Source organism: Triplophysa dalaica, chromosome 5 (genome assembly GCF_015846415.1).
Source record: "Triplophysa dalaica isolate WHDGS20190420 chromosome 5, ASM1584641v1, whole genome shotgun sequence".
Taxonomy (NCBI): Eukaryota; Metazoa; Chordata; class Actinopteri; order Cypriniformes; family Nemacheilidae; genus Triplophysa; species Triplophysa dalaica.
Window position 1 is genome coordinate 10,427,192 of NC_079546.1, and position 15,129 is coordinate 10,442,320.

Genomic DNA, 15,129 nt, shown 5'->3' on the forward strand with positions numbered 1-15,129 from the left:
TTGTTATGTCCTACATGGTGAATGACGCATAATGCACTAGATAGGGGGTGATCTAGACAGTGTAAACATTAGTCTTAATTTCTCGATAGTGTCACGTGAGCGATTGCACTTGAGTGTCCTCTGGTTCAGAGACATAGAACTGATCATATCTGTCGATCATACAGTATGCGCAAATCTGCGAAGAAAACAAAACGCATCTGACCTGTTTCATATCTACACAGAATGTTGTATGTTAAAGCTTTATGGAAGAGATCAGACATCGCAGCAATGAATTAAATGGATTACAAATACTATTTAGCACTGACTTTCTAGCACACCATTCAAGTGTTTACCTATTTATATGCATCTCCCTCTTCAAACAAATTAGCATTCAGCGCATCAATTGACAATTTGAAAAAGGGCAAATATCAATAAGCATCATTTGCATAATGCATTCAGGCCGATCATTTGCGAAAAGCGAAATCCTTAAAGATAAATCAAGCCCCAATGACAGTTTAACAAGCCTGGTGTGACAAAATGAGTAGTGGTGAAATAATCTCACACAACGTGTATGTGAATGACAGATCACTGTTCCCCATTGCAAAGTGACGTATTAGTGTTACATTTTTTATTTACATATTACATCAACTGTCCCTTTAAGGATTGGCTCACTGGACCCCAGAAAAGTCTTGACCAGAGTGTCGTGTTGCTCATTGTTCAACACCCACAACCTCTTCTCTCTTTCTCTATCTGTCTCTGTTGTTCTCTCCCTCTTTCTCTTAAATTTGCTGACCCAGACTCAAAGGTGCACACCAGTTTGACCTGATGAGTAAGCAGAACTGAACAACACAGACACCGAGACTGTGATTTAGAAGACAAACAAAAGAGCAACAAAGAACATTATAAGACATGAAACTAGACATTAACCCGCTCTCAAACCCTTAGAATTAAACGACCTGGTTTTGTGCCTTTTTATGTAGACTTATTAATAATCAACACAATCTCAGGGCAATTCCTAGCTATTTAAAGAGGAGGCTTATCTGTATTAATTTGTACAATCCTTTTCATAAATTTTAGAGGAATCTGCTGATGCCACAGTGGTGTTCGGTTTTGCGTTTGATTAGTGGCAGGGCTTTATTCTTGCTTTTATTAATAATCATACAATTTTGTTCAACCTAGTGGGGTCGCACGGCCACAAGGGCGGGGTCGCAAGATGATTTCCAGAAATCTTTTTTTATTAGAAATAGCGTATTAATTTATTATCAATAAGCGTAACAAATTATAAAAATATTAGTTATGTTAAAAATAAAACCAGACAAATAAAAAGTCATCAGCCTTGGGAATTTCCTTCCCCTTGATCGTGACCCCTGAGATAAGGTTATTAGGTTAGGCGCAGCCCATTTATAGCACCATGTTAAACAATCCCATGTGTATGCAGATTATTTTTCAGGTTTAACCAGGGGAGGACTAACCGGTAGGATATCTGTCAAACTCCAGAACAGCCGCCCGACCGACTATGGGCGGACGTACTATAAACGCGAATGTCGCCTGGCCCGTCAACAGATTTGGTAGAGGGCCGATGTGGGCCAAATAATCCAGGGCGGAATTTGCTTCCAATTCCGTCCCTGGTCTTAAATTTACGATATTCTTATTTGTCGAAAGGAAACGATAATTGATTAATATCGACCAATCACAACGCAGGGAGCTCAGCGGAGAAGGGCGGAGAATCGCCGCAGTCTCAGGTAGCCTACGAAAAGAGGCACATCCATCAGCACTCAAATCAGTTGGATGAAATTTGACCACGTTGTAATAGTTCATATTTAATGTACAACAACAAGTTAAGTAATGAATAAATAGCTATAAAATAATATTATGTAGTCTGTGCTCTATTGTTTTGTCATTATGAACGTTTTGGTTGAATAGGTGAATGTGTGCATTTGCCCGCAACATTTGTATACTTAAACCACTCACTGGCAAAGTTATTTTGGGGGACACGAAAGGTTTGGGAACCCCTGACCTAGTGTATATCAATGTGTGCGTGTGGACTTACAATAATATGTTGTGTTAACAACAAAGTCATGACCCACTTTGAAAATCTTTTGAAATCATTGCTCTTGAATATACTATTATATATTTAATAGATATTGTATATATTTATATAATTATAATAATATACAATTTAACACATTATCTTTCAAACAACTTTGTATCTATGTTTGAGAAGAATTTGAGGAGGCTTGGCTAACAATTACACACAACACGTGCAAAATGTATAAAGTCAAGGCCCAGGAGAACGACATTACAATTACAAGAGGTAATCTCTATATTGATCAATAAACATCCATATGTGATTAAATCGTAACCAATGTATGATTTATTTCATACATTGGTGTGTAATGAAAACGACTGTATATATATGAAACTCTTTTGAAAAGACCCAGAAATCACATTTACAATTCACAGTTCATTTGTGTAAATACACTTCATCTGTAATGTGCTGAAGCGAATCCAGTACATCAGTCACCTACTTAGAAGGCCAAATCAATGGTAACGATTGTGTTTTAGCGTTATACTTAATACTCAATACAAATGACTTAAAGTTTAGAGCTGCTATAAAAGGTGTAAAGATTAAAACTTCTCTTGGGGTAGATTAAGCAGTAAAAAGTAATTCCCCATTTCGAAAAGCACTTGTTTAATCCTGTTTAGAATTGGATTTTTATCTGTGCCAGAAATGACCCACCTAACAACCAACCAAAACACCATAGCAACCGCACACCTTCACTACACACCTTGGTAATTATAACTGCTACAGCCCACAACTTTAGGGATGTTATGTATATTTTCTACAGAAAATGTAAATCTCATTCATATCGAGTAAATAATCATCTAGAGCTGAATCATTACTGTACAATGCATGATATGATCACAATCTGACCCTGGGGAATCGTGGTCACTATTCAGATCTGAGTGATGTGGCGATAGTGTTGCGTTGAGTCTCAGGTTTGAAAGATAGGAGGAAACGCTATCAGCTTCATATCAGCAAGCCAATGGCTTCAATCATGTGGCTAAAACCGGGACACTTCCTCCCAGAATCACTCCGGCATCCATCTACTTCCTCCCCCATCTCCTGTTTCTCCTCCTCTCCTTATTCTGACAAATTCACCCTGCAGGGATAATTCAGCCTATTTCATCTCCCTGCTCATCAGCTCGTAGGTTTCTCGTGCAGACTAAACCACGTGTCCAAACCTCATATGTTGTCAAATGCTAAAACAGGTCAACGTGTGGTTTTGAGAGAGTTTCACATGTCCGAATGCACACAACCTTCTTACTTGTAAATTCAGATAACCTGCATCTACAAAGCAGTGACTTCTGGAATTTCAAGTGTAAGTGTAAGTTTGGGATTTTTAATCATCTTTTTGGACTAAACTCTCAAATACTAGGGATGACGTTTTTCATATTTTTCCTAACCAATAACTGACGTTCATTAATCAATTATTAACCAATGCCTGATATTAAAATTAGAATGGACGCATGTCTGTGAGCCATAAAAAATATGATTTCGTTTTTACATAATATTTGCAAAAAGCAACATAAATTACAACAAAACATGCAGACTCACACACCGCCAAGACATAATAAAGCATTAAGACACCAGTTTACACAGTTTAACCATTTTTTAATGACACACTTTTTTCTGAAGATTTTTTTTACAAAATGCTAAAAAATAGGGACAAGTATACACAAACGGACAGTTAGCATATCACTATAGCTAGCCAAAATCCATCCTTACCTCAGACTGCATGACGTTGCAATTACAAACGCTTATTTACAATCATTGTGAACAATTCCGTTTTAAAAAACATTCACTATTTTAACAGACACGATTTACGAATTCTCCATGCTGGCTCATGATAAGACCGCTTTCCTGCTGGCTCGTACCCCTAGAATTACCCGGCAAACAGTCTCATAAAGCATGAGGTTGATGTGCCACGAGCTAATAAAGCTTTGCCATGGTAATAAATGGAATCGTTTTCGCGTGTGTTAGTGAGCAGGATCCAAATCGAGGGATGTAACATCTCATCTAAAAACCTTACCGTGTGTACAGTCATGACAACTGCAATCAATACATTAAAAGCGGCCCACTCGTAACTGCTTTATTAAAACGTTTATGTCGCACTGCATAGTAAAATAGTAAAAAGTGAGTCAGGAGGGGAGATGCTAATGTTTATATTTTTCAAATGCAAGTTTATATAATAATAATAATAATAATTATGTGATGCTGTAGGAACAAAAAAGGCGACTCAAGAATATTTGACACTCAACTGTGAGGTACCAAAAGACACATATGTACAGTGTATAGCAAATGATTCCTTTATAAATTTGCTTCTGCTTGCATTTGGACAGATATCTTATCTGAAGTATTTGTGTGCGCTACTAAAATCCACAACAATTGTTGCCCTTTTCCTCAACATACGCTCAACCACCATCGGTACAGTAAGCAGTAATACAGCTAATACTGTATCTCCATCAGGAACAAAAGAAACACTGTGGGGAAAACGAGAACCAACACAAAAACAAACCCCTCTTTTCTCCTCCGCCAAGACCCAGAGACTTCTGGAAGGAGAGCGGCCAAGCCTTGTGACTAGAATTACTGACACACTTTTCCTTTGAGCGTAGAGCTAATCTGGGTTTTGGCGTGATTACGTAAACCATCGCTTTTCCAGTGTCTCTGGGCAATGGTAGCACAGCTTAAAAACGCAGTTGGAGATTTTTAGCCCTCTTTGTCCAGGAGAAGAAACTTGGATGGAGATTTTAGTATCACCAGTTTCAACTGCAGCAATCATACATGGCCAGCTGTGACATGGCCATACGAGAGTCTCTCAGCTGTGGTAAGATGGTACTGAAATTCTCCGTAAGGGAATGGACTACTGTTTTTTATGAGTGCGAAATGAATATATTTTTTGCTGGAATTTAACATGCAAAGGCACAAGTTTTCCATCTAAGCCTCTAAAAACGCGGCCATGGATCATTCACATCCATCTGATGAGAACAAGAAAAGAAAATGCTGTGAATCTAAATTACCACTAAAATGTAATAAACTTCCCTTAAGATTATGAGGGATATCTTACACTTTAAGATCCAATCTTCCTGTGTGGCTTTAATACATTTTTGGGAGTAAGGTTTTTATTAGTTTATTACTTTTGCAGGGTATCAACATGCGTCACATATTTGTCTTATCACCTGAGATCAGACTTCGAAGAGAGCCTTTTATGATTTCATACACATCACTTCATCATGATAAAAAAGGGCAATAATAAGCGTGTTGCTTCCAAAAATTTGCATTACAAATAGTATACAGAAGAATATTATTTAGGTAAGTGATTGTAGCCCTGTTCACTTCGGATCACCCAAGATGGGTATACACACTTGGGACTTTGGTAGATTTCTTTTATATAAGTAATAGTTCAAGCAAAAATTTAAATTCTGTCATCAATTACACATCCTCTTGTCATTTCAAATCTTCTGCAGAACACAAAAGAAGATGTTTTGAAGAAAGTAGGTAACCGAATAACACTGGACCCCTTTCACTTCTATTGTATGGACTCAAAACCAATGCAAGTCAATGGGTGCCAGTTGAGAACATTCTTCAAAATATCTTCTTTTGAAGCATCACCTTATGTTCTGCGGAAGAAAGAAAATAGTAGAGATCTGAATTGACAAGAGGCTATATGATGACAGAATTTTTATTTTTGCTCTTCCTTGCATTTAAGTATTTATTCATTCATTATTTCGAATGTGATATTTAATGTATACATACATGTATTAATTTAGGAAAGCTTGTTTTATTTCATTTTGTAAATGCACTAAACTCCTCCTTTTCGTGGTGAGTTGTGGGTAATATCAGCCGTTAAGTTTCCATGGATTCACACTTCGAATTTTCACCAGAAAGTTAGATCATCCGGGTACTTTGAGCATACTCATTTCAGCCTACTATGATTTGGGACATACTCATTTTATTTTCGATTACTATTTAGGACGGATAGTATGTGAATTGGCACCGCACCAGACTTCATGCTCATACTTTGTGCAGTCCTGTTTTTTCCCTATTAACAGAACACAGTTTGGGTTGTACCTGTGGCAGTGCGGAGCTGAGCTGACGCTGCAGTGAGTCCCGGTCGTAAATGACATCCTGGAGGTGTTGTTGGGAAAGGGCGAGGCTCTCCTGTGTTTCTCGTAGGGTGTCCAGTAGACGGTCCCTCTCGTCCAGCATGTTCACCATCAACTGCTCAAAGTGGGAGTCTGGGTCAGAGGCGCTGCTCTGGGACCCGCGCTGACTCAGCGCTGTGTCTTCGCTGATCGTGGGCATCACCTCGCACATCATCTTTTCCTGCTGAAAGAGGGCGAATGCTTAGAACAAACAGTGAAAACCATAGATGGACAGCATTGAAGTATTTTTACTCTTCCTTTTCAAGTATCTGCACTTTATCAGAGTGTTTTTAGTTATTAATGCAGTGAAGTAAATTTTTCCAAAATAAAAAAACATGAAACTCACTAGCATCATCTCTGAATACATCTATCTGCTAGTTATCATAAAAGTAAACTTTACCTTTACGAAAATAAATTAATAAAAACACCTAATGTGTTTGCTACAAAGAAAAAAATTACAAAAAACGGTTTCAGCCAACCCCTGTACAAGCGTTTATCTACTCTGAACATCTGCGAGTCGACAGCATGTAGACTATATGTACATAATTTTGATGGCTGTCTGGTCCTGTTAGGCTCAAAGCTGTCAGGATAGAGGAAGCTGGTAGCTGCAGGGAACACAAGCATTAGAGCTACACAAGACTGCAGGGCTACACGCCTGGTCTGCGATGATACAAGCGGGTGGAATCTCCTGGCAAGGACGAGACGTGTTTGTATGGGCAAAACATTAAGAGAAAGTAAGCGAATCTTAAGAGAGTGATAGTGTGTATCGGTAGTATTCACACCCGACTAAAACCTAAACGCCACACTCAGACCACTGAACAAGTGCTTCAAAGGTGTTTTACTGTACATCAAGACTTAAAAAAAAGGATTGCCCGATGGCCCGGGGACTGTTTGAGAGAGTTTCAGGGTCAGTGGACTGAACTGTTACTTGCACCAATGGGCCAACAGATAACGAAATGGAGCAAAAAACAACATATCTGCATTGTTATTTTTTGTGAGGGAAACGTTTAATGATGCTTAAACTGTTTACTGAGGTGTCTTTTAGAGGTTATTTTAATTTGAATAAAGGGAAATCAAATTAGTTTCTGTAATAAATGGACAATTGAGTTATTTATTGACTTAATCGTATCAAACAAAAACACCCTTTTTATGACCTACTTATTGATGTAACATATAGAAAATGCCAATGAACAACATTAACAAATCTTTTTAAAATTTTAGTGTATTTGATGCTAATTAAAAAAAGGGTTGCAGCTCTGATGGAGTTACATTTGTGGGCTTTCACAATATACAACCATTGACTAAAACCATCATATTAAAAACTATGATTATGACATAAATACTGCACATATTTAAATGAACACAAAGTAACAAAACACACATTAAATAAATTAAAATGGCTGAGGTCGAATAAAGAAGGAATACAGCTCTGATGGAGTTACATTTTGGTGTGTCACAATTATATAATAATTTAAATGAACAAATTTGACAAATTTGTTTTATGAAACAATTCAATAGATATTGTGCTAATATTTTTATTGTTAAATATAAATAATTAGGCTAATAAGAAAATATGAAATAGTAAAAGCCCTACAGTACATTAAAAGTACTTTTGTTAAGAAAACCACCTATAAAAATATTATTTTGAACATTAAATGTTTATCATACTTGTGACATGAACAGTGAAAATATTGGCAGTCTTTTGTATGTTTATGTTAACTGGAGATGCTATGTGCTCTCTGCGTTCTAGAGATCATGCTTTTGCCAATTACTGGACCACAATGCATCACTTCCTCTATCTTACATAATTGAGTGACTCCACAGCTGTGTGTGTAGTTCCGTCTCCTGTGGCACCATAACTTAGCACAGATCACCTCCAAACCACAACCTGTGTCATTTATCTCTGATGTTTTTTTTTTGTTACACAATGAGTGAATGTGGTATGTCTAGAACTACACCAAAAGAAATGAAATGAACATACAAATAATTAAAGACATGACAAATGTTTAAAGAAAAAAGAATGTGTCAGGATAAGAAATGAAATACCAAAAGTTCTACATAGAAGGAGTGAACTGTATATATTTAGTGAGTTTTTGACAATGGCATAACATAAAAACACCTTTTATAAAAATGACAGGAAGTTATATGACGAAATAACCACAGTGTATGATTTGGGGGTCTATACCCACTTGGTCTCGTAGGAAATATGTACCGCTCTACATTTTATGCAGCGTCACATCAGCTATATATTGCTACAGTTTTAAAAAAAATGTCCATTGGGGGTGCTAAAGAGAAGAACTGTATTGGTGTTTTCACGCGTAACGTGTTCATGTAACCAAAGGGTGGCGTTGCCAATATCGACACACCTTAAACCTAAAAGCTGTCAATCAAGAGACAGTAGAGAAAAGCATTTTCTCACATACATTTTTAAAGAAGTTACGCACACTGTAGACCCGCGTGACATAACGGAAACGGTAAATTGAGACGGTGTCAAAAAAGTGTTCTGTGTGCGGGTGCTTTAATAAAATGATTGAGAATAAAGTGCAGTGCAAACTCTACAATGCAAAGCTGGCTTATCATGGATCAACAACTATGACAAAATACAAATGCACAATACAACAAAACTACAACAAATACGATGCACAATCATTTGAGGGCGAAGCACCCAGCAGGTCCATCCACAGGTCAGCAATCAGTTGCTAGTTTTATGGTCAGACCAACCAATTTGGATGCCAGACGGGCGGAGCAAATAACGGCTTAAATTACTATGATGATCGCTAAGGATATGCTTCCGATCGGCTTTGTCGAAGGAGAGTGTTTTAAAAATCTTATGGAGTTTGTACAGCCCAAGTTTATTGTTCGCCTAGAAAAATGATCACTGCCAGACTGGAGAGACTTTTTCATGACAATAGAAATAGAAGCCTTTTGAGCTATTAATTCATGAAATCGATCCGGATTGTTAATACCGTCATTTGGTAATATGTTTTAACACGTGTTAAGTCTGGTCTAAAATCTTTATGGCTTTAATATATTTTCCTGATCAATCACACTGTTTTTTAGTTGGTATAAATGTGCATGCTCATATTTTATGCTGATCGACTTACTGTTAATAAATGCCGGCCTTCGGTTGTTAGTATATTAATGTTTCAGCACGTTATCTTAATGTATAGCTTGATGTAAGATTGCCTATTCCTTAATAAATAAAGCAGCGTGTCGTCCTGGAATAAGAGCGTAAATGGTCTGTCTCTCTCCGTTCATGTGTGTGTAATACTGTTAATGCGTCCATTTTGGGGAGGGTGCGCATTTCGACTAATTTTCCGAATAGTTCTCATCGATCTTCGAATAGTATTTTTGCTTTAAATGCCCATCCCTAGAAGGCACCCAGTCGTGATAGCACGTGATGCAATCAGAGCCAATGCCATTTCACTTTTGTGGCGCAGCAAAAAGTTTACAGAGGTACGTATTTCCTATGAGACAAGGTTGGTCTATACACAAATCGTAAGGCTATAGTTTTGTTTTTCTAGACACCATCAATGAATGCAACTGCTTAATGATGACCTTATCAAATACCCTCTCAAAATGACTTCCTTAGGACTTTAATCAACTGCATGTTTGTCTCCAACTTCCCTCTTACTGGCATTGAGCCCTCCAGACACCATATGAACAGGCTGTTAGCCAGAGCCCCACCATCTCACAGCTAGCCGCTAACCGATAACTTTAAACCCGCAACCGCTCTGGGCTGCAGCCAGCTCTCCTGCCATCTACCAAGCATAAAATAGAGACCTAAAGCCCAGAGCTTTAGGTCTGGGCTTTAGAATAAAAGATTTTCAGTAATTTGGGATAAAGGAACATTTCAAAAAGTGAAGAGGCTAATGCGCCTAGGTCAGTCATGAGTTGGGCCGCATCGCAAATTCCTCACAAACTGCCGTCACACATAGATAACAAACAACGGAGCAAGCTCATGGACTAACCCAAGATGGCAGTTAATCAAGAGAACATCTAACTTTATTTTTAAATCGATCTGTGTATTTTTTCAATTTAAGAAGACATTCTTCTGGCCTTGTGTGTAGAGTCCACTATAAGCCTATATATAGTAGGTTGATTTTCTATCAACAATGCTTTTCAAGTATTTTTCTGTACGTTAGAGCAGCCCAATTTATCACTTCTGGCTTAACCAATGGTGTGAGTTTAAGGCGGGGCTACATGTTTGACAGATGGGATAAGCATTTGAAATTCTATTAAAAAAAATGTTGGTGAACAAATACACAATGCAGCTTAATGCGAGTACTGAACACAATGAAAACAATAAATAATACAAAAAAAAGCTTCATTAAAAATGAAACTGTACATTAAGCCTATTTAACAAAAATGCAACAAATATTGTTTTCAGACATTTTTTTTAATCTATGCAGTCAGGGAATGTTTTTACCTTCAGTGCCGATGGAGATCTATTCGATAGGAACTCACAAATCATGTTTATGGATGAAAAAGTTTAAGAACTGTTAAGTTATTACGTAAATCAACAGAATGGCGTGCTATGGCGTGAAAAGGCAGACTTGGTTTGGATTGCGAAATTCTCTTGATTCAAACATCATTTGAAACATTTAGGATAATGCAAGTTTACAAGTGAAAAAAATACATAGAACACAGCGCAAGTGGTGATTTTTTTAAAAATCGTACACATTGTGCCTTTAAGGCGCAGTTATACGTGGCTTCTGTTCTCAAGGTGGTTATTGGTATATTGATGGCTGTTCGATGCAATACAATCAACGCCACTCTTTGCCCTCGGCTATTAAAGCTTGCTGGTCAGGAAAACAATTTTCAATTACAAAAAAAGACTGTAAAACAGCCTAACTCCAATGAAAGGTAATAAATCTATACACTTGCATTGCTATAAGGGAGAAATAAATCAAAACCAAAGCATTAAAAGGTGAAAATGAAGACCTGTCTCTGTAAAAGGGGGAGGAGCAGGCCAGGAGAGAAACAAAGGAATGGTAGCATTGTCTCAATGCCATATGCCAATCAATAAATAATTCATACGGGACAGTGTCTGGGGCTCCCCCTCAATCACATTCACGCACAAGTAAACGTGCTCTGGAATACAAGACTACGATTGTTTTCAGGCATAATTTACACATTCAGTCACGGTCAGGGAGTGACGTCAACGGCAGCCACCTGCATCAGTGCTCAATACCGGTCCTCGCAGCGGTTGGAATGTGGAACACAGCTTACATATCACCTATTATATCATTATTACACACCGACACAAAATGTGAACACAACAGCTACACTGCACACAAACCAATAGGTAATTAAAAGGATAGATCTACTGAAATAAACCTGGCATAAGGGTCTACACACTGTGTCCAGATGCAATCAAACCATCCCATGTCAATGTAGACTGACATTCTGGACAATTTATGAATGAAATTAAAATATTAAATTTGTGATACGTAGGCAGTCAGTGGCAAAGAAGTACGTAAGAATGATGCAGCGAGTTTGTGAGGGAGGAAGAGAAAGCCATTACAGAAGCTTAAAGTGAAGAAGATCCCCATCTATATTTCATAACACCAAACAGCCCAAGCATCAGACATCAGCATCAATACTGGTAAGACATCGAAACTTTTAACTGTGGAACGATCCAGAGCCCAAATCGCGGGAGTTCTCCCAACAAGATACATATTGGTATTCAATAAACACAAAGAACAATACAATCTAACATTTTACTAGGGAAACAATTGCTTTAATTTTGCCTTCCTGTGGAATGATCAGAACAGACAGTGATAGTTTAGTCTTTTTACAATCCTCCAGGGATTCAGAGCCTTCTTAGTGAAGGACCTCTGAGAGAATTTTTTCTAGTAAATCAGGTGAAACAGCAATACCCTGGCCCAGGCCAATACAAAAAAACGTGTGCCCATCTCCACAAATTGGAACGCAAATCATGCAATAACCTTTGGCGATTTCTTGAATACTACTTGAACATTATACAACATTTGTAAAGCAGATATCAGCCACCAAAATATCCCCCATAATAGTTGACTAAGGCTTCAGATTGGTCAAACACTTCAATGATGGACTCAACCAAATGCTGACAAATCGTGAGTGTGTAAAAAGAGATTGTCCAAGTATGCATGCTGGAGTGAATACACGAACAAAGTTGTGGTATTATCGACTGCTAACACAAAGTAGTTTATATCGCAACTGGCGCAAGGGCATAATGGAGAATATTTAGCACTACTGCACTGAAATTTAAGGCAGATGGGCACCAACCGAATCCTGCTCGATAACACATTTGGTGCAAGCAGACTGTATTTTGTACCCACGTTTCAATCTGAATATTGAGTGATGCACAAGGCGATGCCCAGAGTAAAAGCCCCGGTGATGAGTACAACCGGGATCATATTCCACACACACTGTCTGAATGAATGGACGGTTGACTGTGTGTGCGTGTGGGGGGGTTGTATTGAGAGGGAGGGAGAGAGGAAACGGGAGGGCTGAAATGAGAAGGTTCAATGTAATCTGTGGATTTGTAGTGATACAAAACGGACAGGAATAATGAGTGCATACACACACACACAATATGAACTGAATGCATGATATTGAAAACATATGATTAAACATTTGATTTATTCAAAAATAGGATTTCAAGTCTTTCAGACACTGTAACAAAAAAGCAGATTTTTATTAGTGTATGGACACCAAGTACTGAAACGTGCATATGTTCAGTGGTGTGATAAAATGCATTCCACCACACACCCCTAGCAAGGTTATATAAACCATCTTGAGCTGCACGTATGATAAAATACGGTGAAATTGGCTGGGGTAGACTTTACACACGCCGGCACTACCAAGAGGGTCACTGGGACATGAAGTATATCATATTCCTGTCTTTCTTTCTACAGCGTTAGAGCCCAGAAGAGGAAAGTAAGAACCCACTGTTGCCTCCACCAGTCTCCATCGATATGATACAATCACGACTTTTACATTAAATTTGATGCAGTACATTAGATGGGAAGAAACAGTTGGCTACTTGGAAATAAATTCAATAGAGACAAGTGTATGCTTGGCTACTTATAGACAGTTTGTCTGGACTTGAACCTCAGAGTGAAGCATGTGATATTTCTGCATAACTAGTAGATGCCATTGCTCAGACAAACAGACAGTCCAACCTCAAACTCACGCAATTGGTTGAAATAACGTCACTATGTCAGGCTGGTCGGGAATCCCAGCAAAGTTGAAAGTACCACAATGCTGACCGTGCACGCTTTTCGGTGGAACGTGAGCACGTTAAAAATGAATGAACGAAGAAACTAATGTTCTATATATGTTCTTGCTTTGAATGAAGAAATGTATTTCTATAAGCTGCAAGTATTTAATTTAATTAATGGATGTAATGAAAGGAGTGGTCGGTTTCAATCTGTATCCAATCACACAAAAGCAAATTTCTATCAAAGAATACTGTAATTGTGGATGTAATATAACAATTGTATTGCTTAATGCTTCACATTTTAACAATAAAAATACAGCTAAAGTGCTCATGCTATAATTACTAGAATCTTTTTTGTATGAACCGTCCATTGCTATGACAGAGCATCACGTCCAGTCAATCCGACAGCACATGTGAATAAGGTCTATTACAGCCGGACCAGAGGCGAGTGAGGTCTTATAACATTTTTCATGACATTCACACTAAATTTACCAGGCAGACACGTTATAGTGATCTCATCTCTTTTAAAATGGTCTTTCCACGGCTGTGACTCTAATTGGAGAGAATCCTGGACCATTGTCTCAAGCGCATTACATCATGCCTGTCTCTCTCCTCTCTCTCTCTTCTCTGTCAGTGTCTTCCATTGATCTATGGACCTTCTAATTTTATGAAAGATGTAAGTATATAATAAGTCAAACAAACACTCGTTCATTCATCCAATCACTGGATTTCTCATTCATTCATACATCGATCTCTGTTACTACAGCAATGTCTCTCACATATGTTGGAAGTTTCCTTGCACTAAAGGGGCGGCATTTCCAAATCACCTTGAAGATGCTGCACAAACAATACTGCGAATCTACACACATCTGTCAGACACAAAGCACGACTCGTGCATTTGATCGTGCAAGCTGTCTACTCACTGTTCACTGTGTATTATCAATGACAGCTGCAGTCTAAGCGGAGCGCACAGCTGCTCCAATCATCCGATTCACTATAAGGAAGCTTCGCTGGCGGAATACAGCACTGGTCCGGTGAAAACCGCAAGAATATCCACCGCTGGCATCCTTAGAAACACGACACTGTCCTGTACATCGATGACATTTTGATATCCAGATATGCCCATAAGTAATAAAATGGCACGTTAAGGATTGAGCGGCGAGAGAAGCAGCCGCGGTCGGTTGAGACCATTGTTCAAGGAAATGAGGGGAGTTCGCTTCCGTCTTAAAGTTGCAGATATGCTATTTTCCGCAATTTGACTCAAGAATCAAATTTCTTTAGTTTTCATGTTTAAAGTAGTTCTTTGTAAATAAGATGACGTAAAAATTAAAAGAATTAGAAAATGTAATGAAAGTTTTTAAATAATTAGCTTTACAGGACGTTACCTGACATCACAATATCGCCAGAACGCAATCCTATTACACTTTTACACAAAATCATATTATTTTGCAAACATTTTCGGCAAAAAAATATTTCATTAAATCTTATTTTGGAAAGGTTTAGATGGTCAAGGACAAGATAAAAATAAAATAATTGTAGTCATACATGATATACTCTCAAGCCACGTGTGAATCTCCTGTAAAATAACTTTTATTACAGAACAAGACTTTCTATATATACTCTATATATATTATATCATATAATTAAAAAAACTAGACTTTATTTTGCGAACATAACAATGTCACATAACATCATAACAAAGCAAAAGCAAAATAAACCCTACCTTTCATCCTTAA

The 15,129-nt window shown here is 37.9% G+C and overlaps 1 protein-coding gene across 10 annotated transcripts in view; it reads right to left on the bottom strand.

Annotated features, from left to right (window-relative positions):
* The window catches only part of ppfia2 (PTPRF interacting protein alpha 2), a 165,987-nt gene that overhangs the window by 120,277 nt on the left and 30,581 nt on the right, over window positions 1–15,129 (bottom strand). For 8 of the 10 annotated variants that reach the window (XR_008906823.1, XM_056749393.1, XM_056749386.1 and 5 more), the window contains one exon: window positions 6,113–6,367. Coding sequence is in view for 9 of the 10 variants with exons in the window: in XM_056749393.1 (XP_056605371.1) it covers window positions 6,113–6,367 (255 nt within the window). In the remaining variant the exon portion in view is untranslated. Of the gene's footprint in view, window positions 1–6,112; window positions 6,371–14,316; window positions 14,553–15,129 lie in introns of those variants that run through there. The other 2 variants (XM_056749392.1, XM_056749390.1) reach the window with 2 other exon arrangements.